This window comes from Brachycentrus maculatus, unplaced genomic scaffold (assembly GCF_059751285.1).
Source record: "Brachycentrus maculatus isolate JH-2025_06_01 unplaced genomic scaffold, ASM5975128v1 h1tg000421l, whole genome shotgun sequence".
NCBI lineage: Eukaryota > Metazoa > Arthropoda > Insecta > Trichoptera > Brachycentridae > Brachycentrus > Brachycentrus maculatus.
The window spans coordinates 858,391-874,234 of NW_028281169.1; the positions used below are offsets into that span (position 1 = coordinate 858,391).

Genomic DNA, 15,844 nt, shown 5'->3' on the forward strand with positions numbered 1-15,844 from the left:
CGATTACGCAGACTTTTGATAACATCAGATCTTAGGTTCTGATTGATCTGATTGTGCCAAGTCTTTTTGACCGTCCTCATTCTGTTCTTCTGTTCGTATTCGCCAAATATACTTTCTTAGTCATTCTTTCATTATTCATTCACTCCACATGTCCATACCACCTTAAAGAACTTTTCTTAATCTTTTCGATTATTTTTGATTAATGTATTACTTATGACGACAACTAAGGCGATACTGGAAGGAACATATAAACAGAATGTCAGAAGACAGACTTCCACGTATCGCCCTCCAAGGCAACCCTGAAGGAGGCAGACCCCCAGGCAGACCTCCGAAAAGATGAAAAGACAGCTGGGAGTAGACATCCCAAGAGCGACATGCGAAGGCACAAACAGATCCCTAGGATCTACAAAAAGAAGAAGAAGAAGTATTACTAAGTAAATACCACTTTTTCTTAAAATCTACTGTTACACGTGTTTCAATGCATTCCGAATCATTTTCAAACACCGAAAATGATGCGGAATGTATCGAAACACATGTCACAGTGGATTTTAAGAAAAAGTGGTATTTATTAACTAATACATTAATTAAAAATGGATAGATTTTACCACAAAGTGACTGCCGAATCAAATTATGAAACTTTTCAACTATCCCTAGTTCATATATAGATTCCTTTCTAATATCTTTGTTTTTAATCTGTCATACAATGACTTTCCACACATTTGTCTGAAAGAACGCATTTCAACGGCATTCAATCTGATTTCATTCTTCCTTTGCCAATTCCATGTTTCGCTTCCATACATCAGTGTTGGTACCAGCACTCAACATAGTTATTTTTAATTTTCTTATGCGTTATTTTTAATTTTCGTTATCTCAACATGGATGAATAAGGATATGGAAGCCTGGGTATTTACAGGGCTTACGACCTGTCATAGGGTGGTTTGAGTATTTACTTACATGGATGTAGTTTTTGCGCGGCTATGAATTTCTCCAACTTTCTTCTCAGAACTATCTCGGCTCCGTACCTCCCTCCGGTCCCGTTGTCTACGAGCAGGAAGTAGGCGTGTCGGTTGTTGAGCACGGCATATTTGGACCTGATGATGGAACGGAAAACTCACAATTATGCGTTACACTGGCAAAAAACCTCAAAACAACATTTTCAGTGTGTCCAAATACTTGTTCACAAATCTGGATTATCTCCAATTAGGAGTTATTTTTTATATTTTATTTTTTGACATCTTAATAAAGATAAAGAAGAATATGGAAGTCTTGGCATTTACGGGGCTGACGACCGTCATAGGATGGTTTAAGTGATCACTTTAGACAAGTGTAACATTCACCAATTCTACCCATTATTGACAACCACACTACTCAAATTCTTGGAAGTTCTATATGTATGAATCAATATTGAAACGTTGTTCTTGAATCACTAGAACTTTACCAGAGACATCTATTGGTAAGATTAAAAGAAGCTTTTATTGAGCAGAAACTCTTATATTAGTGAATGTTACACGTGTGTAAAGTGATCACTTAAACCAGCCTATGACGGTCGTCAGCCCCGTAAATGCCCAGACTTCCATATTCTTCTTCATCTTTGATGAGATGTCAAAAAATAAAATAAAATTCATGGAGGAAAAAAATACATGGTTGTTTTTTTATTCTATAAATTGCAGTTCCTTAAGAAATGTCAGTACAAAACTTATATATTATATAATAATTGAAAACGCGGAGGATGAAACTGAGAAACTATTATAGTGTGAAACTGAATAAACCAACAGGGATGGAAAATTTCACCCTCGATTGCGTAATTATGCTGACAGTTTACTTTCAGTGGCGTGAATCACGCTCGGGTTATTTTCAGTATAATTTATGACTCTGATACTAGCCGTGGTTACCAATTGTTTTAAACTTTTTTCGTCAATCGAACAGGATATAATAACATAACATTTTTTGTGTATAATAATAGGTATTAATAAACAAAAATATTAATACCTTTTGATATACAAAAATTATTTGATTTCATCCATTCCACTATTTTATATATACAATATATATATATATATATATATATATATATATATATATATATATATATATATATATATATATATATATATATATATATATATATATATATATATATATATATATATATATATATATATATATATATATATATATATATATATATATATATATATATATATATATATATATATATATATATATATATATATATATATATATATATATATATATATATATATATATATATATATATATATATATATATATATATATATATATATATATATATATATATATATATATATATATATATATATATATATATATATATATATATATATATATATATATATATATATATATATATATATATATATATATATATATATATATATATATATATATATATATATATATATATATATATATATATATATATATATATATATATATATATATATATATATATATATATATATATATATATATATATATATATATATATATATATATATATATATATATATATATATATATATATATATTTACATCTTGTTACAGTAAACAAAACATTTATATTTAAATTCTTTCAGATTTTTTAAATTTTTCATACGTTCAGGCATCTCATCATACATTTTCAAACCCTTATCATCTTACATTCAACAATTTTGTGACTTGTTTTTTTTTCAAAAGTTGGTCTTATTTTATCCTTATTTCTATCCTTTATCCTTATTTTCTGACTACCGAATCAATTAGTAGAAAAAAATCGAATAATAATTTAATGAAAGAAAAAACAGTGAATATTTCTGAGTCTCGCCGCCCGTTTTCACGAATTGCAGCAAGAAGTTTAAAGCTTTTTTTAAAAGGGTTTTTGTGGTAGAATTTTACCGTGAAAGTTTGTAGCAAGTAAGCTCGCAATGATTGGAAGTGCGCGGAGCGGCGTCCGGGGATATTCACACTCGACCGACTGGGAGCAAACTTTGTTCTTAAAGAAACTCAACTTGTGCAGAGGCCTTATAACTTGAAAAGGATATCACGAACGGCGTTTTTAAGTCTAGGGCTCTAGGGGGATAAAAAACAACAACATATTGCGATGTTTTCCAAACCGTGTGACCTTTTTTTGGGATGTAATCGTCTAAAACTCTGTTTCTCTTCACGGAAAATGGTATATTAACCAATAAAGAATCTCTTTACGGCTTTTCTCAACTTGTAACTGAAAAATGTACTAGGAATACAGAACTGAGTATATTTTTTATACCGCAAATGCCTTACAAACGAGAACAAATACTTCTCTTTTTACTAACAAAATATTTGAAAGATTTAAATAGAATACAAAACTACGAAAGTAAAAGAGATAAATACATTATTCGGAAACTGAAAGAAACAGCGTAAAAATCATAAACATATATTCTTCTTCTTCTTCTTCTTGGTGTAGGCCTTGTTTTTAAGAGTGATAAACCTTTTGCGATGTCGATTCTCACCTGCCAATGCATGTCTTCGGTGGTCTGCCCGGAAGATCTATATATATATATATATATATATATATATATATATATATATACATATATATATATATATATATATATATATATATATATATATATATATATATATATATATATATATATATATATATATATATGTACATGTATATACATATATATATATATATATATATATATATATATATATATATATATATATATATATATATATATATATATATATATATATATATATATATATATATATATATATATATATATATATATATATATATATATATATATATATATATATATATATATATATATATATATATAAATATACATATATATATACATACATGGTTTATCTTGCAGATCATATTGTTTTTTCATGGTAGATGTCATATATGAACATTAGAGGCTTGCACACTTCACACCCCAAGGTTTAGAATAAAGATAAAATAAAAATAAAAGGTACAAGATATATAGGTGCATAGGGGTTGAATTACCGAGACAGTTTGACCTACGGCTGTGGGAAAATCGCCAAGAAGGAGTTTGACCTACGGCCGTGGGAATATCGTTACGAAGGAGTCTGACCTACGGCTGTGAGAACATCTCGCTATACTTGCCTCGGCGACGCGATGGAGTGGTAGGGGACGTCCTTGTTGTGGCCCAGCAGCTCGTGGTTGTTCTCGACGATCCCCCACGGAGCGACGCCTATGCTGACCACGCGGCCCGCCCGCTGGGAGCGCTCCAGCAGCAGGGCGTCGCCCACCTGGCGCGTCACACCTGAGGAGGAGACAAATATCAAGATGACATTTTTAGACATATTGATGAAGAATATGGCTATGACAGCGCGCCGCGCAGGTTTGCCAACTTTACGACTAAAGCTCTTGCTACTCTTTAGAATAAAATATTTGGGCAGGTATTCACACTGACGCGACGGCATATGTAATACCAATATGAATATATTTTTTTTAACTTCCAACTTTTTGTTAAATACAATATATTATCGATAGAATTATCTGGTCAAATTATAAGCTAAAATGATACAACGGAAGGATATTTTCTGGCGTTTCTCATCTGTGTGATTATAATCCAGGATTCGGACCTCACATACAAATAAGAGTTTCTGCTCAATAAAAAAAGCTTCTTCATCTCACCAATAGATGTCTCTAGTGAAAATTCTAGTGATTCAATTACAATCATTAAAAATTGGATCGTACATATAGAACTTCCAAGAATTTGAGTAGTGTGGTTGTCAATCATGGGTTAAATCGGTGAATGTTACACGTGTGTAAAGTGATCACATGAAACCAGCCTATGGCGGTCTTCAGCCAAGTCAAAAATGTTGTAAACAAGTATTTGGACACACTAAAAATGTTGTAAACAAGTATTTGGACACACTAAAAATGTTGTAAACAAGTATTTGGACACACTAAAAATGTTGTAAACAAGTATTTGGACACACTAAAAATGTTGTAAACAAGTATTTGGACACAATCTAAATAATTGTGAATCAAAATTATCGATCGAATGTTTCCTCTTTTCTATCACGGAAGATGCTAATAATTTTCTCGGTTTATATTATGGCTAAGTACTCATTAAGACGCGACCGTTAAACCGGGAGCCCGACCAAAATTAATATCTTCCGACAAAGTACATATTTCCTGTACTGCCCCAAGGCAGGAAGAGGGTAGGTTTCAGTAATTTGTTTCAGCCGGCTTTTTCAGGCAGTCTGAAAGTAGAATAACCGAAGGTAATGAATTAAATTTAGGTGCCTCGTTCGACAAAAAATATGAACTTGTTTGCGTTAGAAATGAAATTTTGAAACCATTTAAAAATATTGTTCAAGAAAGAATCTTTCTGATGGTTATAATTATCTACAAGATTTCAGATGGAAATATGTGGTTTTTTGACATCTCAACCTAGATGAAGAAGAATATAGAAATCTGATCATTGACGGGGCTTACGACGGGGTACTTCTTAAAGAAGATTTCTTTCATCTCACCAACTTCCAAGAATTTGAGCAGTGTGGTTGTCAATCATGGGTAGAATTGGTGAATGTTACACGTGTTTAAAGTGATCACTTAAAGCAGCCCATGACGGTCGTAAGCCCCGTAGGTATAAGCCCAGACTTCCATATTCTTCTTCATATAAAAAAAGACTATTATACCATTAATTTTATAAAACATTAAACCTTGAGTGCAAGTCCCTCTCCAAGCACAAGAGCTCAGTCTCTTTTTTGGAGAGGCACAGCGAATCTAAAACTATAAGTTTACCATATGTATAAATGTTTAGAAATTGTATTAAGTTGTACTTAAAAATGTTACTATATTAAATAAATAAATTAAAAAATCTACATTGAGATGTCAACAAAATAATATGAAAAATAATTCCTTTAATTGGAGGTAATCCAGATTTGTGAACAAGTATTTGGACACACTCAAAACGTTGTAAAATAACAAAATGGCCTGCTACATGATTCATGACTATGTTTAACTCTTACCACTCTGTAGGCCAGACATTCTGGCCCGTATGATTCTAGTAGGCAGCTCCGTGGGCCACAATGTCTGGCCCGGCGCAGGTTTAACTTTAATCACTGATTTCTCTATCACCCAAGTATATTCTACCAAAAAATATTTAAGATAAATACAGTTTATCTTAATTAACATGGTCATACGAATTGCCAGACAGAGTGTCCCAAAATAAGAGTAATTTAATGGTAGAAAAACGTCGCATTTTTTTGATCAGAGTAGCTGATCAGTTATGAGAAAAAATGGTCAGAGTGGAAAGCGTTAAAGGCCCACCAGTGTTGGTGCCGCCGGTGAAGATCCAGGCGCCGGTGGTCTTGGCGGCCTTCAGCAAGCCTTTCCTCAGCACCTTCTTCAGCTTGGGCTGCAGCTCAAAGTTGGCCTTCCCGCCTTGCACCGTGATGAGCAGCTTGGGCAGCTCCAGCCCCCACTCGCGCGTCAGCAGCTGGACTATCAGCTCGGGCCTGGTGTCGTACGCGAGCCGGACGTACTGCGAAAACAACAAAAAAAACAACCGTTAAAAACATCTTGACCATTTTGTACAATCTTTTTATTCTTATTCATCGATGTTGAGTAAACTCTTAGGCGGACAAATCTAGATTTAAACCCCCACACCCATTAAAGTAACAACTAACATACGAAAGGGATCTGACAACACCGCATTTATACGAGTATGTCTTAAAAATATCAATATGGATGTCCCGTTCAATAATGGGCAGAATGGAAAACGTTACTCGAGTGTATAAATTGATCACTAAAGCTAGCTTGATGCCAGGTTGTAAGCCCTGGAAGGCTTAGACTTCCATCATCTTTCGTATAAAAACGATAGATGCTTCCTTCATCTTGCAGTTTAAAAAAAACACGCGACATGAATGTTGAATGATAGGCAAAATGGTGAACGTTACACAAATGTATAAATTTATCACTAAAACCAGCTAAATGTCAGATTGTAAATGCTCAGACTTCCATCGTCTTTCGTATAAAACGAAAGATGTTAAATTTTAGTTGATAGTTCAGTTATACCAAATATAATATGGTATACAAAATAAAATGTAAATTATCATCGAGAAAACAATGGAACTAGGCTAATATTCGTGCACGTTTTTAAAACGAGGCATTAAGTACGATGTTTTTATAGGACATTAATATTCAGTGCCTTCGCTGTAGACATTATTAAACATCTTCCTTCATTTCGTATGTAGCCAAACGTGACTCCATGGGAGTGAAAAATACTAAATAAAGTATGAACGTTCCAGGAATTATTCAGGAATAAAGCGATGTTCTTATTACATTGGCTGTGCGTAATTGGTAATATCGCTTTCTTGCTGAATTTCTGGAAGTATTAAAAAATATGTATTAAGTGACATTTTTGTCGGATCTGTATTTTATTTTCAAACCGTAAATGGCAACATTTTGAGTGTTTGTTTGTTTAAACTCAAAATGATGTAAATAAATTATCTGGTCAAATTATAAGCTAAAATAATAAATTGAAGAGGATATTTTCTGGCGTTTCTCATGTGTGTGATTATAATCCAGGATTCAGACCTCATTTACACATGGAAGAGTTTCTGCTCAATAAAAAAAGCTTCTTTATCTCATCAATAGATGTCTCTAATGAAAGGTTCGTAATTGGATCATATACATATATCGCTCACTCCTTTCAAGAACGTCATAAATAAAAAACCGTGATTTTTCAGGAGAACGTTTTTAAAGTTTAAAAATATAATACAATTTATTTCAAATAAATGTCAAGCCACTTATTGAACTTTTTACTGTGCAACAGATCTTTTTAGCTTAAACCTGAGGGTTTTTTCTCCATTTGAAAAATAACTAGTTTCTTTGAAAAAAAATTTAAACTATACCTTTTCTTCAAAATGCAAATACAACACTTTCTGCCCTGTAGCGGGTACATATTAAGTTAAAAATATGCCGCTTTTGCTGGGATATAGTACATTTTTTGGGCATTCCGAAAACATGCAGAACTGAAAATTGACGAATTTTGATTTATGACGTTCTTGAAAGGAGTGAGCGATATGGAACTTCCGAGGATTTGAGTAGTGTGGTTGTCAATCATGGGTGGAATTGGTGAATGTTACAGTGTGTAAAGTGATCACTTAAACCAGCCTATGACGGTCGTAAACCCCGTAAATGCCCAGACTTCCAGATTCTTCTTCATCTATGTTGAGATGTCATTTTTTTTTACTCAAAATGGCGTTTGAAAATGATGCGGAATTCATCGAAACACGTGTCACAATGGATATTAAGAAAAATTGGTTTACAAGCCAAAATTTAAATTAAAAATTGAAAAAAGCTCAGTCAATCCAAGTAATTAATGAATACAATTGAATTTGCGAAATTGACGTACTTTGTAAACGTTGGTCCATCCAACTCATTTTTGAATACTAATATTTCAAATGAAATATTAAAATATTAATATTTCATTTGCAATTAAGTACTAACATTATCATGATTGGACGTTGTCATTAATTTGCCTAACGAGAGTCCAATTAAAAATGTTACGGTAGGTACCTACTTGATAGTATGGAGAATGCCATTTTAAATTTTAAGCAAAAATTTTTTATTGGTGTGTAATATTAATGTTTTTATTATGGTCACGTCCCTTATTTTATATCGTCAATAATCGAAAAAAAAATGTTTTAAGTTCCCCGAATGGGTAGGCGGAGAGATTAGAACGCCACATCAGTCTGTCTTTGCTAACAATCTTCGCCTCTTCTACCTTCGTGCATCTCCCCATCTATATCAGCCGATTATTCCGACTCTTGACCTGACCAATTTCAAGTATTTGAAAAAAATAATTATGCCAAGTTTCTCTCGGCCTCCCTCTGCTTCTATCTTCAAATAAATTCTTCTCAATTTTTTTTTCACTGTTATTCTTAACTGATTCGATTCATTCTTTAAAAATGGTAAAAATTTTCAATGAATTTCTTTCAAATTGTTGTTTTGTTTACCTATTGACCCCTCAGCACCCAATGGTGCATAGGGCACTGGATCAAATTGATGCTATGATAGTTAATTATATAAAGACAGGCGATCAGTCCTGCGCTTCAGGTACCAGTCCAGGGTAATATTAAATAAACATCAGAGTGAAACAACACTTTGCTTTAATGTTATTTTAGATATTTTATAAATTTATTTTGAAATATTGTCTTCATTACCTAAGACAAGTAGCACCTGAATTGATTTATCTTGAAAGATTAAGGGGAAGCCTTCAATTTATTACTCCGGAATTTCAAAATTAATATTGAAAAACGATGAATTCGCGTTGTATTAATTTCATACTCTTGGAACCCGTTTGGAATCTCGAGTCGGTACTTTTATAAAGAAAACAGTTAAGACCACAAAAATCCAGCCAGTAACGAGAGACTTAAAACAAATTAATTAAGAAATTGATGGTCAACTGGTCGGAAATTAACAATTTTTATATGATTATACTTTTTGATATATTTCTGTTCTGGAGGTCCCGGGTTCAATTCCCAGGGCGGGTCAAATATTTATTTAAGTGATTTTTTCACTGTAATATTTATTCAATATTACCCTGGACTGGTACCTGAAGCGGACGGCTGATCACCTTTCCTTCATGTGTTAACGATCAAGATAACACTGCGTTTATACGACACAGTGCCCTATGCAACATTGGGGTGCAGATAGGGGGTTTATATTTATATTATATACTTTTTGAGATAAGGACCACTTTCTCAAAATTTCGTTTAAAAATTTCATTACTAACGCAAACAAACTAATAATGTTTAAATTTTATCGATAATGCTCATCGCATCCTTGCATTCGTTCCTTATTTTCACCATTCGAGCATCTATCATGCATCGTCTATCCGCACATTCGTCTGAGGGATCGCATTCCGATTGAATTCAGTCTACTTTCATCCTTCTTTTGCCAACTCCATGCTTCACTTCCATACATTAAGGTTGGATCAAATGTATTCTTTAATTTATTTATTGATTTGGCGTTTAAATGGTTGAGCTCCATATTTGTATTTAAACGTTAAAATCAAACATTGATTTGAGTCTACAAGTTGTATTTAATTTTATAAAAAAAAACATCAAAATTTTAATAAAAATTCGTGACAATTGTTTCGCCTTGCTAGGGCATTATTATTGTGTCGGGTTGTGGTCCCGTGGCTAGTGTCGCGGACTCTTAAGTCAGAGTTTCTCGGTTCGAATCCACTCTACCGCAATTTGATACCTATTTCTAAAAATGAGTCGCTTAAGTTCACAGAAATAGTATGAAATTAAAATATTTGTGTAAATCATAAAAAACACAAATATTTATTTTTATTTAAAAAAAAACTACTAAACATTTAAAATATGATTTCGTTAACACGTTCAACGCCATGGGGGGCACCGGTGACCTCGACCGTGTTGGACCGCAGCGCCATGGGGGCCACCAGTGACCTCAATCAAGAACTATATTCAAAATGCTTTGACTATGAAACCCATCGTCAAATCAAAAAATGAAATAAACTAAATACATTATATTAAAATACGTATATTACCGAAAGTTTTTTTTATGAATTACAAATTGACCAATTTTAGTATTGGCATTTAACGTGTTAACACTCACATGTCCCGGGATTATTTTTTTTTGGCCACCAGTGACCTCAATCAAGAACTATATTCAAAATGGTTTAACTATGAAACCCATCGTCAAATCAAAAAATGAAATAAACTAAATACATTATATTAAAATACGTAAATTACCGAAAGTTTTTTATATGAATTTCCAAATTTACCAATTTTAGTATTGGCATTTAACGTGTGAACACTCAAATGTCCCGGGATTATTTTTTTTTGGCCACCAGTAACCTCAATCAAGAACTATATTCAAAATGGTTTAACTATGAAACCCATCGTCAAATCAAAAAATGAAATAAACTAAATACATTACATTAAAATACGTAAATTACCGAAAGTTTTTTATATGAATTTCCAAATTTACCAATTTTAGTATTGGCATTTAACGTGTGAACACTCAAATGTCCCGGGATTATTTTTTTTTGGCCACCAGTAACCTCAATCAAGAACTATATTCAAAATGGTTTAACTATGAAACCCATCGTCAAATCAAAAAAATGAAATAAACTAAATACATTATATCAAAATACGTATATTACCGAAAGTTTTTTTATGAATTACAAATTGACCAATTTTAGTATTGGCATTTAACGTGTGAACACTCACATGTCCCGGGATTATTTTTTTTTGGCCACCAGTGACCTCAATCAAGAACTATATTCAAAATGCTTTAACTATGAAACCCATCGTCAATTCAAAAAATTATATAAACTAAATACGTTATATTAAAAAACGTAAATTACAGAAAGTTTTTTTTATGAATTTCAAAATTGACCAATTTTAGTATTGGCATTTAACGTGTGAACACTCAAATGTCCCGGGATTATTTTTTTTTAGTCCCAAAATCCCGGAATTACGAACAAAGCCTGAGATTGTATCCTCCACGCACGAACCGCCCTCGTGGGATCATTTTTAGACAAATATACGAAAACTTTTTAAAACACTTGTCATTCAAAGCTCTAAACTTTTACAATCAACTTTATGGTTTATAATACTGTCGACAGCTCAACGCAAAATATTTTCAACTGCTGTCAAAATGTTTGCACATTTCGCTCACTCCTTTCAAGAACGTCATAAATCAAAAATCGTCGATTTTCAGTTGTGCATGTTTTCGGAATGCCCAGAAAATGTACTATATCCCAGCAAAAGAGGCATATTTTTAACTAAATATTTACCCGCTACAGGGCAGAAAGTGTTGTTTTTGCATTTTGAAGAAAAGCTATTACTTATATAATTATTTTTTTAAGCATAGGTACTAAATATTTTTCAAATGAAAAAAAAAACATTCAGGTTTTACCTAAAAAGATCTGTTGCTCACTAAAAAGTTCAATAAGCGGCTTGATATTTATTTTTAATGCATTGTATTATATTTTTGTTTTTTGATTTATGACGTTCTTGAAAGGAGTGGGCGATTTAACTTGCTCGCAGAATAACCAACTGGCAAACCATCACGCTGCTTCCTGAATGGGTAGGCAGAACGGAAGACGGTTCACATAAGCCTAAAATGTTTATCCATTTTTTTTAGATCTCATACACCCAAATAAAAAAGGGCTTCTGCTAATTAAAAGCTTTCTTAATCCAACATAGATGGCTGTTATAAATTCATTTGTACTGTGTCATGAGATTGATCATATATCGCTCACTCCTTTCAAGAACGTCATAAATCAAAAAACTTGATTTTCAGGAGAACGTTTTTAATGTTTGAAAATATAATACAATGTATTAAAAATAAATATCAAGTCATTTATTGGACTTTTTACTGTGCAACAGATCTTTTTAGGTAAAATCTGAAGGTTTTTTCTCCATTTGAAAAATATTTAGTATATTTAAAAAAATAATTAAACAATACCTTTTCTTCAAAATGCAAAAACAAAACTTTCTGCCCTGTAGCGGGTAAATATTAAGTTAAAAATATGCCTCTTTTGCTGGGATATAGATCAATTTTTGGGCATTCCGAAAACATGTACAACTGAAAATTGACGATTTTTGATTTATGACGTTCTTGAAAGGAGTGAGCGATATCTAGGAGTTCCAAAAATTTGAGTAATGTGGTTGTCAATCATGGGTAGAATGGTGAATTTTGCATGTGTGTAAAGTGATCACTTAACCAACCTATCACAAGTCATGACAGAGCTCTAAGTGAGTGGCTGCTTGTAAGAAGAGACTGATCTCGAATGACAGCTTGTCAGACTACGTAGGTATTCACACGGTTACGGGATGTTGTTGTCACCACTGTCAGCAACATATTTGTAATTTGCATCCCTTACAAGTATTTGGATATACTCAAAAATGTTGTGAATAAAAACAATATCAAATTAAAAACTGCATAAAAAACAAAGATATTATTTGAATTTTTTATTTTTTGACAAATATTTAATAATTTAAAAGACCAGATTTTTCTTTTAATTTGTATAAATTTTGGAAAGAATGTAAAGCTGAGATAAGCATTATCGATAAAATTAAGAAAGGTGTGTTGAGATGGTTTGGACATGTGGAACGTATGAGTGAAGAAAGAACGGTTAAACAAATTTATGAGGCGAATGTAGTTGGAAAAACAAGCAGAGGAAGACCGAGAAAAACTTGGCACGATCAGGTATGTCAAATACTTGAAAGCGGCCGGGTCAGGAGTCGTAATCGTCGGGTATTTATGAAGAGATGCATGAATGTAGAAGAGGCGAAGAATATTTGCAAAGAGAGAGTAGTGTGGCGTTCAATTCTCTCTACCTACCCTTGCGGGGAAGCTGCGTGATGGTTAGTTAGTTAAATTTAGCTCATGCAAAATTCTTTATGTTTGGTCCTTCCGCTTCAAATTACAAGTTGAATTATGAAACAAGTTCAGGGCTGAATGCATTCATAATTATTTCATCACCTGAGCGTGTTAACACATCCATGCCAGTTATGCCAAGCTATTATTTATTTATTTCCTTCACATATTTACGGTAATATGTCCTCACTTCTTCTTCTGTGTGTGTCATGTCAGGTCCCTGTGACGTCGACTATCACTTGAGAGTAATTGTCCTTGTCTTGGGCAGCTCTAAACAGGTCCTGATCCCCGTGCAATCTCGTATATTCCGGAGCCAGGAGATATATCTTCTATTCTCAATATTATTAATATTTAAAGCATTTACTTTGTGGTTAGTCATTTTACTTATTTATTTTTTTAAAAAAATGTTGATAATATTAGTATATAACCACTCACCGAGATTTTTACGTCTACCGGTTTCGAGACGTACCCGTCTCTTCGTCAGGACAATCACTATTACAGCATGCAAACAATACCACCCTTCACCACCATAGCACCATTTACACACTTAAAACTACACAAAATGTTTAGCACATGCGATTTCTGGTCGGCCCGAAGACCAACATGCACTAAAGTTTTAACCTACTTCTATATCTTCTGCCTACATCTCGTCGACCCTCTATTAGGTGCAATAGCTCGCACTTCTCTCCTCGCGTTGCAGGAACTTAAGTGAGGACCTATCCGACATCGGATCCGTGTTAGTTCATAAGGAACTCTCACGAGAGGTGGTATCATACATGATTTAAATAGTGAAGGACATTGGTATCATTAACTAAGCTAGGACACAAAATGCTGAACCCTCTTCTAGTGGAACTGAAGGCCTGTTGACGACAGCCAATATTCCGGCTTCTCCTGAGGAGTACAACGTGGTTTCCTCCCAGAAATGAGCAAATGCTGAGATGATCCTGATTGGCCCATACTTGTTTATCCCTGTTTTTCCCAACACATGTAGATAAAACATGTTTTTAGATACAAGGAACAGAAAACCATTAATTAATTGATCTATAAACCTTGTACATAATAAGCAAGGTTAATAAAAAAATTAAAATAAATAACAGATGTGGCTCAAAAAATCGCGGAGAAAAAGTGGAGCTGCTAGGTCATGTGGACGTATGTCTGAGGAGAGATGGACGAAAAAGATGCTTGACTGGAGGCCTAGCACAGGCGCAGAAGTATGGGTAGGCCCCAGACAAGATGGTCTGATGACATAAAAAAGTGGCGTGCCTGCACTGGAAGAGAGTCGCCTCCAACAGAGAACTGTGGAAGTCCAAGAGGGAGGCCTTTGTTCAATACTGGACACAAGAAGAAGGCTGAAGTAAGCAAGCAAATAATAAATGGAAAAATACCCTGGATAGGAGTAAAGGTAGTTAGTACGTAGTAAACAAAAATCAGGTGTCAATGTGTTAACGTGCCAGCTCCACAGAGACTAAAGTAAACCTCATTATAATACTCCAGGTATTTCCACCTTTAATCATAATAAATGCATCACATTGCGCCCATGTTGCGAGCACTTCGCCAAACGCTCATAAACTTTATATTTTATTGCAGCTTTAAAAGGATTTCACACTACATGCCGTGAATTTTGCATAAAGTGTCGTTAAGGGTGGGAATACTTAGTCCCTGGTGACAACGATATTTCACATAGAACGAATGGAGCTTTTAACCCTTCTCATCCGACGTAGCTAAAAATTACGCATGCTCGAAGGGAGGTATTTGAAAGACCCCAGATCTATTCATAGAAATATTGTATGCCATAATAAATAAAACGGAGCTTTTGACAAACGACGTGTGGTCGTATCATGTTCTCAGATAGACTGCACAAATTGTGGCGTGAATGATCGGAAGAATCTTCTTGTTCTTTTTCATGAGTCCTCTGTCCTCCAGATATAGTCCTCTTCCTCTTCTTTCCATTTTCTGCGGTCGGTTGCTGCTTGCAGCCAGTTTCTACCCCCCACAGCAACTATGTCATCGGACCATCTCGTTTGGGGTCTTTCGACACCTCTTTTGTTCTCCCGAGGTCTCCATCGTATTTTTGTATTTATCATTTTTTTATTCGAAAGAATAGAAGATCGGAATAATGCAGTTTATAATTGCTGTCTCTCTCTCACACAGCTGTACCGCAGAAGTAAGAATGAAACAAAGAAAACGTCTCGGGTATACATAATTAACACACGATGACACCGTTCGACCATTGGATCAGGTTTTTCAGGATCAGGATCAATATTTATCAAAATAATAAATTGAAATTTGAAAGTTTTGAATATTATAAGACTGAAGAATTTCTTTACGTAAGTATAATCACACAGATGTCACAATAATATTTACCAAATTGCTTGAATGATTTTAAAGTTATCGAGTGCAACATTGTGCGAGGGGGATTTGAAA

At 33.5% G+C, this 15,844-nt stretch overlaps 1 protein-coding gene across 1 annotated transcript in view; it reads right to left on the minus strand.

The window, feature by feature from the left end:
* Window positions 1-15,844, minus strand: part of LOC148302706 (transient receptor potential cation channel trpm-like) — a 248,030-nt gene that overhangs the window by 58,512 nt on the left and 173,674 nt on the right. The window contains exons 5-7 of the mRNA XM_088271175.1: window positions 6,323-6,536; window positions 4,142-4,301; window positions 955-1,091 (exon numbers count right to left, since the gene is read on the minus strand). Coding sequence (XP_088127301.1) covers window positions 955-1,091; window positions 4,142-4,301; window positions 6,323-6,536 — 511 coding nt within the window. The remainder of the gene's footprint in view (window positions 1-954; window positions 1,092-4,141; window positions 4,302-6,322; window positions 6,537-15,844) is intronic.